The sequence below is a fragment of the Haliotis asinina genome, chromosome 6 (assembly GCF_037392515.1).
Source record: "Haliotis asinina isolate JCU_RB_2024 chromosome 6, JCU_Hal_asi_v2, whole genome shotgun sequence".
In the NCBI taxonomy this organism is placed as follows: Eukaryota; Metazoa; Mollusca; class Gastropoda; order Lepetellida; family Haliotidae; genus Haliotis; species Haliotis asinina.
Genome location: NC_090285.1, coordinates 15,995,992 through 16,012,893, shown reverse-complemented (window position 1 = coordinate 16,012,893; position 16,902 = coordinate 15,995,992). Strand labels below are relative to the sequence as shown.

At 38.2% G+C, this 16,902-nt stretch overlaps 1 protein-coding gene across 9 annotated transcripts in view; it reads left to right on the top strand.

The window, feature by feature from the left end:
• The window catches only part of LOC137286501 (syntaxin-binding protein 5-like), a 125,206-nt gene that overhangs the window by 81,687 nt on the left and 26,617 nt on the right, over positions 1–16,902 (top strand). For 7 of the 9 annotated variants that reach the window (XM_067818409.1, XM_067818414.1, XM_067818411.1 and 4 more), the window contains 10 exons: positions 349–503; positions 1,621–1,693; positions 2,482–2,629; positions 3,704–3,774; positions 5,742–5,782; positions 6,474–6,673; positions 7,928–8,071; positions 9,587–9,735; positions 12,115–12,203; positions 15,877–15,989. In XM_067818409.1, the coding sequence (XP_067674510.1) occupies positions 349–503; positions 1,621–1,693; positions 2,482–2,629; positions 3,704–3,774; positions 5,742–5,782; positions 6,474–6,673; positions 7,928–8,071; positions 9,587–9,735; positions 12,115–12,203; positions 15,877–15,989 (1,183 nt within the window). The remainder of the gene's footprint in view (positions 1–348; positions 504–1,620; positions 1,694–2,481; positions 2,630–3,703; positions 3,775–5,741; positions 5,783–6,473; positions 6,674–7,927; positions 8,072–9,586; positions 9,736–12,114; positions 12,204–15,876; positions 15,990–16,902) is intronic. The other 2 variants (XM_067818408.1, XM_067818415.1) reach the window with 1 other exon arrangement.

Sequence of the window (16,902 nt, the reverse complement as noted above, 5' to 3'; positions counted from 1 at the left end):
TTGTTACTTTGTTGTTAAGTGCCACAATCAGCAATATTCTAGCCTTATGGTGGCAGTAAAAAGTCAAAATCACTTTCCGTCATGATGGAGAGTGTGGGATAGCCTGATGGTAAAAGCATTCTCTCATCACGATAAGGACCCAATTTTGATTCCCCACATTGGTACAGTGTCTGAAGCCCATTTCTGGTGTCACCCACTGGAACATTGCTAAGATTGTACAAAATTAATTGCACTCACTTACTTTCTCGAGGATCTTTCAAACAGTTGGTGCACAGACATGAAGTGCTTGTAAGGCACCTGAGTATTTCACTTGTACAGGTGAAATAACTGCCCTGATTTGTGTTTCAGTGAGCCACTCGTGATCTTCTCAGGTGGAATGTCATACGACCGAGCTGGCCGGACTCCAAGTATTACAGTGATGAATGGAAGGAGCACCACTGTGTTAGAGATGGAGCACAATGTGGTGGACTTTGTGGTGCTTTGTGAGACTCCATGGTCAAATGGTGAGGGTTGCAGTCTTTACATTGTGGACATTCCGAACTGAATAGGTTCAAAGTGTTCCTTACCATTCTCCAGAAAGTGAACTCTTGTAAGGAATAGGTCTCTGGCACTCCATGCTTTTCTCCAGAAAGGATGAAGCTATTTCTTTTGAAGAAGAGGTCCCTGTCACTCCTCTTTTGTTTCCATAAGGGAGAAGGGGAATCAATTTGAAGAATAGATGTTCCTTACTTTTCTCTTGAAGGGAATTCTTGTAAGGGAATATGCCCCTAGCACTCCTTGGTTCTCTCCTGTAAGGGATGAAGGGACGTCATTTGAAGAATATGTCCCTATCAATCCTTACTTGTCTTCTGAAACGATAAAAGGAATTAATTTGAAGAATAGGTCCTCAGTGTCCCTATTATTTCTCCAGCAGGGAATTGTGAAAATTAGGACCCTATTATTCCTCGCTAGTCTACTGAGGGGATGAAGGGACTTGCTGTGATATGATCTGGAATATTGCTTGCTTAGGATTATATGTTGCCATGTCCTCTGTGGATTTCATCCAGAATTTATCTGAAAATATCATGAAACCAGTGTAAATCCAGGAACCACTGACTGTCAAACTAATGTTCATGACTTGAAATTATGTACGATCTGTTTAATTGGCATTTTTAGAAGTTGATGGATAATAGAAATGTATATTACTTTATGGATAACAACATTTTTATTTGTATGATGCAACGATTCGGTATAGTTTCTTATACCATTTTCAAGCAAGAGTAAAGCAACACAGCACAGAACTGGCTTTGATGCATATAACAGGGATTTAATAGGACAACATAAAGGAATGCATCAAAACGATTAACAATAACAACAATGGGCAAGGCAATAATACAGTAACAAAGGCCAATGTTGCATCACAGAAATAAGGAAGTTTTTATCCATAAAGTATTATTCTTTTCTATTGAAATTATGTATAATACTAAACAGCAAAAGAAATGCCAGTGTTTGTGTTCGTGTTTATGTCTTCATTTATGTCTTCTACTTAATAACTTGACAAAGAAACAGAGTTGCATTTCTTTTCCTGTTCAGTATATTTTTTAACTTAATGTTGATAAATAATGTATATGTTTGTTTCAGATTTCCAAGACCCCTATGCTATTGTTGTGCTGCTGCAAAATGATCTTGTTGTTGTGGATCTTACGTCACCTGGGTAAGACCTAATAGTTGACTGTATTATCTAATGGATAGTGGCATAAAGCAGTCTAAAAACATTTTATATAAGTCCTGTGTAGGCACAATGTGTGAAACCAGGTACTGGTCTCCCCTGCCGTGAAGTTAACTGATGCTCACTTGCTCAAACTCACTTACTCACTCAAGTGTGAGAGCTCATGTCTGCAAATATGACTGAAATCATTCCAAGAAAAAATTAACCTACTCCCTTACCTACCATGCAGTAACATGTACATATGTGTGAACTGTGACAATAAACCACATGTACCAGTGTGCTCTAGTCCAGATCTGATAAATTTTCTGATGGTCTTCGTAGTAAGACTATTTGTTTGGTAACTACATCATGATTAAGTACATACATTAGAAGTACTACCAAAGTACAAGAGGCTTTAAGTGGGTGAGCAATATTCCAACTATATTGCGGCAGTCTGTAATAATCAAGTCTGGACCAGACAATTCAGTGATCAACCACATGAGCATTCATCAATGCAATTGTGATGGTGATGACGTGTGAGCCTGACCACCAGATCAGGCCTTCTGTAACCCATCCTTATCGTAAGAAGCTACTAACTGAATCAGGTGGTCAGACTCGTAGACTTGGTTAACACATGTCATCAGTTCCCAGATGGGCAGATCGATGCTCATGCTGTTGATTGTCAGGGCCAGACTCATTTATTTACAGACTGCTGCCATATATCTGGAAAATTGCTCAGTGCGGTGTAAAACTAAACTCACTCAGTCAATGTGTTACACTGTACTGTGTTGTAGATACCCATGTTTTGAGAACCCATATCCAATGGACCTGCATGAGTCTCCTGTGACGGCCTGTCAGTATTATGCTGACTGCCCACCAGACCTCATACCTGCGTTCTACTCTGTCGGCTCAAAACAGAAGAAAACTGGCTTTACAGAAAAGGTGGGTAGAAAACTGATGGTCTGGCTAGGTTTTTAGCTCAGAATGCAAGCATTGAATTTTTATTGAAATAGTCCATCTAGGTGGTCTGTTTATTGAATCTAACAGAAATTTGTATCATGTCTGTTACTGACACTGGCCCTACTACATCAACCCAACAACGTATTTATTTTACCAAACACCTCAATGTTAATTTGGATTTGCTTGCAGCAGGGGTACTCTCTAGACTTTGCAGACAACAACAAAAAAGGTTTAGGATTATCTCCCTTCAATCGATTTGCATTTGCAAAATATCGGTAATTTTTGTACACCATGTGTGATGTTATCAGAAAAAACGAATTAATACCATAAAGTACAAAATGACTTTGGCATTCCCTGCAGGGTTCATAAAAATGTTGCTTGTAAGCTGTGTACATTTAGCATAGTAGAAGAGAGCTCTGCCCATCAGGAAATGACATTTGCGTGTGAGATAAGATAATGTGTCATGTCTGTTTCTGTCACCAATAAGACAGAGACAGAGCGCCCAGGCATCTGTGTCATGTCTGAGCCCTGGTTACAGAGGTATATAGAGCTCAGACATCTGTGTCATGTCTGAGCCCTGGTTACAGAAGTATATAGAGCTCAGACATCTGTGTCATGTCTGAGACCTGGTTACAGAGGTATATAGAACCCAGACATCTGTGTCATGTCTGAGGCCTGGTTACAGAGGTGTATAGCGCCCAGACATCTGTGTCATGTCTGAGGCCTGGTAACAGAGGTATATAGAGCCCAAACATCTGTGTCATGTCTGAGGCCTGGTTACAGAGGTATATAGAGCCCAGACATCTGTGTCATGTCTGAGGCCTGGTTACAGAAGTATATAGCGCCCAGACATCAGTGTCTTGTCTGAGGTGTGTTGTTGATATAGACAGACCTACCAGACACCTGTGTTATGTCTGAAGCATGTTAGTGACAGATATATATCCCCAGACATCACTATTATGTTTGAGGTCTGGTAATTACAGAGATAGACCTATCAAACATCTGTGTCATTTGTTAGGCCTGGTGGTGACAGTGTCTGTAATGGTGATGTTTCAGCAGGGCTGGCCAGTACAGGGAGGGGAGTGGCCTACACTGGCTTGCAGTTATCCAGAAATCATCATCACAGGGTGAGTGTTGATTTTCAAGAATTCATACAGAATGGAAATTATGCATTTAATTTCAATATTTTAGTGTTCTGGACCCCATTCCCCAAGTGATTTTGTTACTACCTCCCTTTCTTAAACATAGATGTACAGCATTCCTAATGCTGTCGTCACAAGGCCCTGATAGTATTTCCATGAAGGTTGGATGGCTGATTTTGATTGTTAGATAGTTGATTGTTATCTTTAGATAGCTGATCGTTTTTATGCCTATTTGTACATAAATTACTGAAGGTTTGTGCAGATCATGAAGTCTAATACTCCTTAATCTCTTATACCATACAGCCATGTTAACTGTCAATCACAGTCCATTAAATAAGTTAAATTTGACATAAGTATCGACTATATAAGAACAACAATGTAATACGAAATTAGTTTCTCTTGTCATGTTAGGCATGAAATTAAAGTCACCTGAAAACCATCTAGGTAGGACTTTAGTTTTTACTCTTGAGTGTGTTAGCTCATGGCACACATGAATCTGGGTTCAGTTCCAAACACAGCAACCATCAATTCTACCTTGAATATTTCCATGTAAACCCCAGCACTTCCAGCTAAAGAGAATGAGTCAACAAAAGATTCTGATGAAAGTATTTAATACAATCTGATCACTGGGCCTTTACCTTGAGCAATATACTGAAAAAGCTCATGCTTACAGCTGTTTTGTTCCGAAGTTATCCATAACCTCTAGACAATATAGTGTGGAACCATGCAGTCAAGAAATGGCCAAAGGTGTTAATTGTTTCTGATGGATGCATGTGGGAATTGCTTAAGCTTTACAAAGTGTGTTGTAATGAATTTTTAGTAATTAATTTTTAATGAAGTATTTTCTTTAAACCATGAATTCCAGGGCCTGTAGGACGTGTTCATCCTGTGGGATGTAGGTATTGGTGTTTAATCGAGGCGAACCCTGTATGTGTTAATCGAATGAAACAGCTGTGTCTTGATTCTTCTTAAGAATGATTGTTTCTTTGGAAAATCAATTCCTGATGTTGATTTGATGATTGAGGAGAGTAGATAAAACATCGAAATGGCTTCTGTGGATGAAATGAGCTCTTTCACTTTCATAAGAGCAGGTTGACTCATGAAAACTTTAGTTTTGTTTTAGAAACAAATTATGATTGATAATGACTTTGTTAAATTGGAAGATATTTTTGCCAACCAAAAGACCAATTGATAACTGTAATTGAGGAATAAGACTGACCTAGTTAATTGTGATGAGGATCAATGTTCATTATACCAATCATGTTTTTTATAAAAAAAAAATTGTTTCTTAAGAATCTTGTTAAATGGGTAAACGAAAGTCATGTCATGTTTGGTCCACCAAAAGACCAAAGTCATAACACCAATTTATAAACAAGATTGATCTAGTTATTGGACGACAAGGTTCAATGCTCACACTATCAACCACTGGTTTAAATATGTGGAGGGGGTAAAGGGTAGCCTAGTGGTTAAAGCATTTGCTTGTCATGCCAATGAAAAGGGTTTCATTCCCCACATCGGTACAATGTGTGGAGCCAATTTCTGGTGTCCTCTGCCATGATGTTACTGGAATATTGCTAACAGTTGCATAAAACTCCCTCACTCATATTTTTTTATCGCATTAATATTGTTGCAGTGATGTGAAATAGCAAGCACCTGTTCAGTAATTGCTGTTGAAATTATTATTTTGTTCATCTGTTAAGGTTCGGGCTAGAATGTATGTAACCCATGCTTCTTGTAAGAGACGACTAACTGGATTCAGATTGTCAGGCTCGCTGACTTGATTAATATATATGTCATTGGTTCCCAGCTGTGGAGATTGATGCTCATGATTTTGACCACTAGATTGTCTGGCCCAGACACAGTTATGTACAGACCACAGTCATATAGCTGGAATATTGCGGCATAAAACTAAACTCACTCACTGACTATTATTGTGTTTTTGTTTGCTGCAGACATGCTGATGGATCTCTCAAGTTCTGGGATGCTTCTGCTGGTGAGTCAAACAGCAATCTGCTAAAATGGAAACAATTATCATAAAACACACTGCAAGTTATCAGGCAAATTGCAGGCCACTATAATTTCCTCATGCTCTCATTATGACCGCTGAAATGCCAGAGTTTGCTGTCAGCCTAAACCAATTTCAATCAGTCACTCTCTCATTAGTTTTGGAAAACCCAGTTTTTGACTGAATGTTTCCATTTGATGCTCAGGGTGGTGGAGTAGCCAAGTTGTTAAAGCGTTTGCTTGCCAAGCCGAAGACACAGGTTCGCTTCTCAAAATGGGTACAATGTTTGAAGCACTTTTCTGGTGTCCCTTGATGTGATATTGATGAAAAATTGTAAAGCGGTGGTCCAGTACATCACCGTTTGTGTTGGAACTGAAACCAGTGAGACAAATGATTCCTGACTTCTGGATTGAAATGCGTCTTGAAATGGGTTAGAACTGGTCATTTAGAGGTGACTGAATGCCCAGGCAAAGATACTCAGAGTGTGTTGATAAATATAATTACTCTTTCATAGATCAATGCTCATGATATCAATCTCTGGAATGTCCAGTAAAGACAGCATTATTTACAGACCGCCATCATATAGCTGGAATATAGCTGTGGCGGGCAACAATGAAGGCAACAAAATAACTATCAAATGCATTTAAAGTAATTGCATAATTCATTTTCGCCATTTCAGTGACATTGCAAGTGTTGTACAAGCTAAAAACTGCCAAAATCTTCGAAAAACCAAAAAAGACGCCGGAAAGTCAAGATGATGACCCTTTTGCAATCCAGATGATCTACATGTGTAGTGAGAGTCGTCTGCTGTGTGTAGCTGGGGCAAGTCATTGCATGCTCTTCAAGTTCAGCAAACAAGAGGCTAACCTTGATATCCCTGTAAGTTCAGTCACAAGAAGATTTCCCAGCCCAGTGATTTGTCAGAGCAGCTTCACAGTGCTCTATGGGTTCTCCAACCTTGATTAAGGACGATGGGGTAGCCTAGTGGTTAAGGTGTTTCCAGCCAGACCTGGGTTCAATTCCCCACGTGGGTACAATGTGTGAAGCCCATTTCTGTTGTTGATTGCTGCGACATTGCTGAAATATTGTTAAAAGTGATGTATGACCATACTCACTCGGTCACTCAGACAAATTCTCGGAATAGCTTCACAGTGCTTTATGGTGTCTCCAGCCATGATAAGGGGTGATGGGGTAGCCTAATGGTTGAAGCTTTCGCTCGTCACACCAAAGACCTGGGTTCAGTTCCTCACATGGGCAAAATGTGTGAAACCCATTTTCTGGTGTCCCCCGCTGTGATATTGCTGGATTATTGCTAAAAGCGGCGTAAAACTAAACTCACTCACTCTAGCCATGATAGGGGAAGGGTAAGTGATGGGTTAGCCTAGTGGTTAAGGTGTTTGCTCATCATGACAAAGACCCAGGTTCGTTTCCCCTGATGTCTACAATGTATGAAACATATTTGATGTTGCTGGAATGTTGCTAGCAGCAGCATAAAACAAAACACAGTCACTCCTGTCTTTGCAATATGGGTTCTATGATGTCCCCATTTCAGATAATATGGGTAATGCCTCTCCATTCTGAAATTATGACAACTGTGGACCCATTTCAACAATGATTACATTTCAAAAGAGATGTGATAATCTACGTCTCTCTTGTCACTAAGTCGTCATGATATGGCTGAAATTTTGCTGATCTCAACTCACTCTTGTCCCTAAGGGAGCATCCATTTTATTTTTTTAGGAGATTGGGGAGATTGTCTGTTTTTGGAACAATGTAATATTTTCCAGCTGTACCCAGCATTGCTACGTACTATTTATTTCCTGGCCACCAGCATCAGTCACTTTTTCTCCAGCATTAATACAACATATTTATATTTGGATATTTTCCACAAACAAATGAAAATATTTTTATCACTGCCAACCAGCTTTTCAATTCGGGCAAATGCCTGAGCAACATCTCCATAGAGATCATATGGAATCATTTGTACCTTGCAGAAAAGTAATCTATATAAAGTAAACCTGCATCACTTGTAGTCTTTCTCCCACACATCGTGACACGCAGTGGTTTTGCAGATACCATGTTCAGATATGTGTTGAATGCAATGCACTCACTTGCTGCTTATTATTTTTTCAGTTTTTAGAGACGTCTATTGTATATGAAATCTATGATGACCTTGATTCTCCTGAGTATGACTACCCCAAGCCGAGTTTGGGCCTGGTGACGCAGACCAGTGGTAGCATGGGGTCCTACTCCAGTAATACCTCCGACAGTGCCAAGGTGGGTGCTTAGGATGACCGGCGATTCTGTAGAAATTCATATCTGCTGAGCTTTCAAGTATTAAAATTTTGTCAGTCCTGACATGAAAAACGTATACTACCCATCAAAAGTTTAGACTCACTTAAAGCAATCACTTTATGTTTTGTGCGTGCGTGCGTGCGTGCGTGCGTGCGTGCGTGCGTGCGTGCGTGCGTGCGTGCGTGCGTGTCTGTCTCTGTGTGTGTCTGTGTCTGTGTGTGTGTGTGTGGAGAGAGGAATTTCTTCACTATCTTGGGTGAAGCAACTGCAAAGCTTATACAGATGAACTGCACAAGGATTGTGCATTAAATTGCTGAAAAGCATGTGCTGAATTTGTGCATATGAACAGCTGTGTGTCGGTGTAAAGTTTTGTTAAGAATTGACCAATTTTCACTGGTTTTTATCATTTATTGAACTTGTGACAATAATCTTTTCAGTGTTATCAGTTCATGTGTTAACAGTACTTTTAAGAAGTATGGAAAAATCTTTAGAACAGTTGTTTGGTGGTTACATTTACACTAGTGAATGTAAACGTTTGATCAGATTGGTAGTATATATGATTGACTGTTTGAAGCTGGTTTATGCCAACATATTTGTGTGAAATATAATTGTTTTCATTATCCTTAACTTTGCAGTCACTGTCACAAATATGGGACTGAAAATTAATCTGAAAGATTCGCTATGACTGAAAGAGATGTCATTGATACATGTTATAATATATATTCCTGATATTATACGTTAACACAACCCTAACACAAGAGAGACTGAGTTAGGCTAATGGGCTACTGCCAGATTGCATCCAATCTTGAGCATTCTGACTGATGTTTTTTTTTCTACATAGTTTCATTCTGATTGATGTTTTTTTTTTAAAGGAAATTATTCAATGTTATTTCACTTTTGCATCCATGCATGAGTACTTGTGATCGTATAAAACACAGGGGTTCAATTTTCTTTTTAAGAAGCCACTTACCACAGGGCAAGTGACTTTAAGAAAGTAACTTGTCCTGACTAATTTCTTTCTTGCCCTGATTTAATGACATAATCAAGAATGATAAATAACAAAGTGACAGAACTGTACTTTATTATTATTTTGAAATTTATTAGCTACATTTTGATGTGAAATGAAATCCAAGTTTATTTGAAGTTTGAAACTGTAAGTAGAAACTATCGAATAGCCCACTCACAAGTAAAATATCATTATCTTGATTGATTGGCTGAAATGAAATCCACTGCAACACTGTGTAGATGAAAATGTACTTACAAGTGAGAGATTGCATACAGGTCAGTTAGTTACGTCTTACGACAAGCATAGTCACCTTTAATGGCAAGCATGGGTTGCTTGAGGCCCATTCTGCCCCAGATCTTCACATGTCTCCCTATTAGTAATACCATAAAGATATCTGAAGCACAGTCTAGTAAGAACACATATACTTCAACACATGCCACTAGATGTAGAGACTTCCTCAGTGTATTACATGGAGTCCTCTGTTCCAGCAGTCAGACCACACAACATCTGTGAAGGTGAAGACCGGCAGTAGGAAATGGAGTGCAGGCTATCAGCCTGACCTGGTCTGTGTGCTGACGTGGGTGGACGGCGAACCCCCGGGCAACATCACGAGCATCCTCGTCAACTCCACATACGGCTTGTAAGTTCACAGTACTCATGACCATTTCAGCTGCTTAAGGCTCTGTTCAGAGACTGTTTGGATTTAATTGTGTACTGCCTGGGGACAGTTGGTTCACACTTATACCATAGCACGCCACCCTCCAGCACTGTGCTAACACCTCAAGGTGGGCAAGGGCGGCAAAAGACATGCCTTCTTTTGATCCCGTTAGGCATGTACCAGATACTGAGTGGACCAGCCCTGAGGACACATGCACCGATAGCAACATGACTGACATCATTGCCCAATGTTGCATATTGCCACATGCATACAGACAAATTTTACTGTTTATTTGACTTTTGAATTCACGGATAACTAAAATGGAAACTTATTATGATATTCACTGTGTAATGTTTTTAAATTCTTTATTGCCAAGTGTAATGATGACAACCTCTTGTAATTGATTGGTTTTACTTTTGGCGTGGGTTGCGGAAGACCAGTTCTGACACGAATCTTCATGGGTCCAAAGTCCCTGTTTTCTGTTTGAAGAAAACAAGTGTTTTTTCATTATTTCTTCTTTTTGAAATGATGTCTTCATGAAGAAGTTAGGATATAATGTGATAACATTATGACATAGATGATTTTCAATTCAATTTCAATTCTGTTTATTCAGTATTTAGGGCCTTGAGGCCTACAGTACAAATACAGGTACATTTTATGCAGGTCACGTGTTATGATTTACAGTTCTTGCTTTGAATACATGTTTTAAGTACAATGCGGTTGCTTTAATAACATCAGTATTTCTAGCATTGATAAGATTGGACAGTGTGTGCTTATCTGTAACAGGCAATGAAATAAATGGCAGATATTTGGCTCTTAAGTCGGAGTACATTGTGCACACAAACAATGTATGAAATTCATTTTCAATATACCCTAGATTACAGTGTCTACAAATGGATACACTTAGATCTGGCAAGTCTCTTTTGGATTTACGTACATGATTAACTCTCAGATCATGGAAACCTATTTGTAATTTACAAAACGCCCTCATCAGACCTTTATCTTGCAAGTGTGTGATATAAAATTCAGGCTCTAACAAAGTTTTATGGGAGGAATAAAATTCTAAAAAATTCGAGTCATTAAGTGACATCAACCATTCTTGTCGAAAAATTTCTTCAAGGCGTTGCTTAAACATACATAGAAAATTCTGTTCATTTCCAACATCCTGCGATATCCACACATAAGAGAAGCCAGTTGAAAAAAGTAATTGTCTAACCTCTGATGTCCAATTTCGCTTGCCATTATCATCCTGCATTTTTAAGAAAATATAACTTTGCCTTGGGTATCTAAATGATTCCATTCTCAATAATTTAAGCCAATATTTTATTACTCTTATTCTACTTGACACAAATATATTACAGTGCCCAGTTTCACCCAAGATAGCCTTATTAGAGGCAAATTTTCCAAGCTTTAGGAAATGTTTAAAAAATGAAGCGTGTACCTTTTCTAAACAGATTTTGTTACTTAAAGACAACATATACTATATATGTTGAATTGTGTTTTACTGATCGTCCTCAACAAGATCAAACACCTTGTTGTATTTGTCTCCAATATTTTGGCATATTTGTTGTGATCTGTAAAGCAAATCAAAGAAGGGGGCAGGTTTAGCTTAAGAAGTCGAAATCTGTGAAATCCATGTCCCAGTGAACAATGTTTACTAGTTGTTTAATGCAGCGCTCAGGAATAGTTCAGTTTGATGGTAGGCTGTGTGTAAATAAGTGTGAAGCAGACAATCCAGTGATTGTTATTACATGTATCGGTCAGACTCATCTTCCTCTGTTCCTGTCTCTCTCTCCCCTCCATCCCAGCTGTAGATGCAGGCAGTACATCCAAGACTGACATTGCAGCAGAATTTAAAAATTCCCAAGTCCACATTAAGCACCATACTTAAAGACAAGGAGGCGATCATCACAAAGCAAGCTCTGGAATCTATTCATATGTCTGCTCGTGTTCAAACTAAAATTGTCGATTTTGTTAAAGATGCATTATAAAATACATGATCGATGATGAAATGAATGATCCATGACAATTATATCTTCGTTGGTTTTGTCTTATTTTTTTTCTGTGTGAACATGATCTTGTCTGAAACCAGTGACGTGGTGACGATTCTTGGTAATTTCCGAATATTCACGAACATTCCCGAATTGCTTAGAACGAACTTTGCTTACAACGAAGTGAAAACAACAGTCACTTTGAATTCGTTATAAACGAATATTACTGTATATAGTAATAGGAGATACAAGATATGGCCCAGAACCACCATTACTAATACTACTGAGATTAAAGGAAATCTATACTTGTCTTGTCCAGGATGTACAAAGAATAGAAAGGACAATTCAGTCATTCATGATTTTTCTTCAGGATGGCCTTTGGGAATGAGTCTGGCCTGGCCATCATCGACTTTATGCAGAGGACATGTCTCCTGAACCTGGGCACTCCTGATCTCTATGGTGAGTCCTCCATGGAGGAAGGTCAAGGTCATGGTTTGGGACCTGTTTTTGGGTAGTTGTTGGGAGTAGTGGCATTATAATATATTGACAGTATTCATCATTGCCAAATTATTCAGCATGAGCTATTGCATGGTATGATGACAGGTCTTTACCTTGATATAAGTCTGACCTTGACATCAGGTGTGACCTTGATATCTTGTCTCACATCGATCTGATATTTGACCTTAATTTCAAGTCCAGACCTTGATGTCAGATCTGACATTGATCTGATATTTGACCCTGGCGTTATATCTGACCTAGTCTCAGTTCTGACCTTTATATCTAGTCATGTGTCCCATCTGACCTTGATAACAGATATGTCTTTGATCATGAAACAATAAGCACTGCCATTTTGAAACTCTGAAAATTCGCAGTCTGAAATGTAGGCCAGTAAGATAGGTATTCTTTCAAATATTTAACAAAATGAGCTTGAGTAGTTACATAGAGGAAATCATTTTTGTCCCACTTATTAAATATATCCATTATATTAAGAATGTACAATAGTGTTATTGATTTTGTAATTAATGTCATTTGCACCAATAGGAATTTATATTATTAAAAGTTGTGGATTACAATTCTGTTGTGATGAGATCCAAGCTGTCAATGCACCATTTTTATGGAAATGTCAGTGTCAGTGTGTATAATTTATTCATAGTCTGTAACAGTATTGTACTGTCAAGGTTAAGAGCTGTCATCGTATTCATATTTTCAAATGATACTCACATCCTTTCATCTTTCAGTTTGTGATGGTTCTCAACCCCAATTTATCTGTCAACTAACACACCAGAGTGCTAACATGTCTCTACATTCTCTTGTGTAATTGTTTCTGTTGTAAAGATCAGCATTGATTGAAACTGATGCTGTGTGATCCTATCCAAACCCCCATTGTGAGACCTACTCACTTAACCCTGCCTACTTCTAGTATATGTCTTGTAGATCTTGATAGGCTGCTGACCCATTTTGGGGTTTGTGGACAACATATGCATCCTTCAGCCATGTCTTGGATTTGAATCTGGTTTATCTATACACCTGGTTTGTCTGCACCAGACCATGCTCTTTGTCAAATTGACACATATTATTTTTGGTTTTCTTGACACAAATTACTCTGTTGCGATTTGGCTGAAATATTGTTCTTGGCATATGTAATGGTAATTTATTCAGTTTAGTGCTCAACTTTGTGCTTAGTGAACATCTGACTTGATTATTGAAGCATTTGCTTGTCACGCTCAGGATCCAGGTTTGATTCCCCACATGGGTACAATGTGTGAAACCCATTTCCCAACTGTGATATTTCTGGAATATTGCTAAAAGCAGTGTAAAACTAAACTCACTCATTTGAACTTACAAAGTAGAACAGAACATGCTATTCACTAAAACAAGCTTGTGCTAAATCATTTAGAGTTTCGTATCCGAATATTATCGGGATGTTTCTTTGAACTTACCCCTCAAATAGTTTGCTGCCAGATAAGGAGGAATTAGAGATCCAGACTTTTTGTCGACTCGAACCAGTGGGTCAGCGGTTCGAGCGGTGGATCAGATTAGGGTCAGGACAGTTTCCATCTTAGTCCATCCTGGGTCCCGATCCACATAGCGTTTGTAAAGTTACGACCTGTCATAGCATTGCAAATGCTTGTTGATGCAGACCCAAGAAAGGTAAGCTACCGTGGATGCAGAGACATCTGGTTTGCTGAACTGTCAAGGGTTTTGTTCACTTGAGTTTGGTACAGCTCCAGATCCTGGTAATCTAAGGCAGGTCATCAGTGTTTGCTCCTGTACTATATGAATCTTACATAGGTCAATGACATGAACCCCTTAATTCTGAACACTAATGAGTGAACTGCTGTAAGAAATAACTAGGATTTCCTCTATCTTGGGGGATGGTAGGGTAGCCTAGTGGTTAAAGTTTTCGCTCCTCATGCCAAAGACCCGGGTTTGATTCCCATGGGTACAATGTGTGAAGAATGAAGAACAATTGTTAAGATGAATATCAATGAAATTAGATGCCAATTCTGTATATAGCTGTAGCCTTGAAGATTCGGTTGATCCTGAATCGTTTCATGTTTCCTCCCCAGGTCGTATGCCTAGAACTAATCGCTTGCTTGACCCTTCTGTATGTATGTCCAGTCTGGTGTCCATCTGTCTATCCAACTGTCTGTCAGTACCTCCCTTCCGCCTCTACCCCTCTCACAAGCCAGTTCCCTACTTTCACACACTCCAAGGTTAGGGATATTTTAACACCTCATCTTGACAGCTCTTTATCATAATCAATATCTATATTAGCATTTATTTTGGCAGATGCCCTGTTATCTCGAAGTGGATTTTAGGTGACCCATGTTCTGATAAGACTTTTGTGGGCAAAATGCAAAATATTTCAGAATAAAAACCCACAACAATCTCATCTTTCCTATTTCACAAAGTAATAACTGTGCGAATATTGTCTTAACTTCCGTACTCTAGGGGCAGTAGAGCACATCACACCAAAAACCCATGTTTGATCCCTTACAAGGGTACAGTGTGTGAAGACTATTTGTGGTGTCCACTGTCTTGCCCAGTGTTTTAATAAGTTTTCATGTGGAATATCTGAATATTTCTGAAGAAAAAAAATGTAGGGCAACCCAAAGCAGGTTCATCTTTAAAGTTTTGTGTTTCATGAACTGATCACTGTCCTCAGACTGCTATTAACTCCTATAATTTAACATCCAGCAGTCATAGCATTGTGATCTGTTTGTCAAACTGGCCTTTGGCTTAGAATTGTGAATTCGTTTGCTGACATGTGCAATCTTGATAGTTGTTGTTGCAGTATGGTGGCCAAGTGGTTAAAGCATTTGCTTATCAAGCTGAAGCCCTGGGTTTTATCGCTAAAAGCAGCGTAAAACAATATACTTGATTACTCATCCAAGGATGATCTGATTGATGACAGTGGTTTCGAAAACGGTTATTTTATTTATAGCCTGCTGTTATTTTGCCCTGGTATTGCTGACTAGGTGTTAAAGGCATACCATTGTTCATATTGTCATGTGAAACATCTCTCCAAACTTCGAGATAATGGGAGCACACTGTATATTCTAAGCATGTGTTTTTTAAGTGTTTACTTTGGTTCACTTTCATAAATTATTGTTGATTAGCACTATTTTCATATAGATGTACTGTTACACTTTGAAAACGCATAATCAAATTTGTTGAAATGTTTGCAAAGTGGCCCAAAAATCAAACGAAGTTGTTCTTGGATTTTTAATCGTCTGTTTATGGGATACATTCTGGAGATAAGCAATCCAACAAGATCATTGTACAGGTTTAAATCTCTGTTGTAGTGGTTGGAGATGAACTTGAGCCAAAAAACATACTGATTCTGATTTCAATTTAATAATGCATTTTCATTGTGTGCATTAAGAGACCAAACAGTTTGACTAAATATTATTCTAATAATAACAGTTGTAATTTATCATTTACTGCAGAGATGCACTTGTGAAGATAAACTTGATAGATTGTGTATTTCCGACTTTATTAGACATTGTTAGTGAGACATCACCAATTGCCATGATAGTGTTTAACGCTGTATTTGACCGAAGTAGCTAGTTGTAATGAACTCAGGACTGACAACATAAGGCTGATGATGATGGGATGTTTTCTCCAGGTTCTATGGACCCCTACCAGAGGGCACCACGATCTCCACGAGGAAAGAAACCACAGAATGCTGAAGGTGTTGGTCAGAATTCAGAGGAATCAAAATCACCGACGACAGATCAGGTGTGTCATCCGATAGTATCAACCTGGATAAAATAACATTTTGAACTTTTACATCAGTATTAACACTAAACTGGATTAACATTACCAAAGCTGCTTGCTTAGATACTCAAGAACTAACAGGCTTTGGTAGCACATGTACAACAATTGGCTTGATCATATAAAATACAAGAAGCATTACAGTAGCAATAATGTTGTTTTAAAAGCATGATTCTGAACTACATGTCAAGGACATTCAAGTCGCATTTTGAATTTTGTCTGAAATTATTGTGTTTGGTTGATAATGATATGCAGCTTTTGATATATTTACATTTATCATAATAATTCCTTGGGTGGAACATGTATAGAAATATTGTATATTTTATGAAATAGTTTAGACATGTTGCTACTAATGACAGTATTTGAATTCTTAATTTGCCAGACTTTGGTTATTTTCTATGATGAGTTTTTATTGTTGAATCTATTAGTAGTTATTTCATGCTTCTGCACTGACTATGTTGTGATTCTTAGTGTAAAGCTGATTTTAATTTCTTAGTTTTAGTTATAATCTTTCTATGCCAATACAGGTAGCTGGTAGCTTTTTATTATTTTGGAGGCAGAGCTAACTGCCTCTTCAGCCTTGTGCTGTTTGAACTGTTTCATATAACAACTTTAAAATTATTATCTCAGCTATCATTTCTGGGTGCTTAAATTTGACTCTTTAGATTTGAAAATTCAATAAGCACATGGGTAAAATTTCAGCTTAATGTAAATTCCAAAACAAATTTTGGATTCAAATTGACATGTTTGCAAAGGCAATGATGTCGAAAATGGTGAAATGAAGATAATTTTGATTTTAGAGAATGTTTTGATTCATATTTAATGTGTCATAGTTGTATGTTGTTCCTAGACGTTTGTGTTTTAACACTTTTGATTT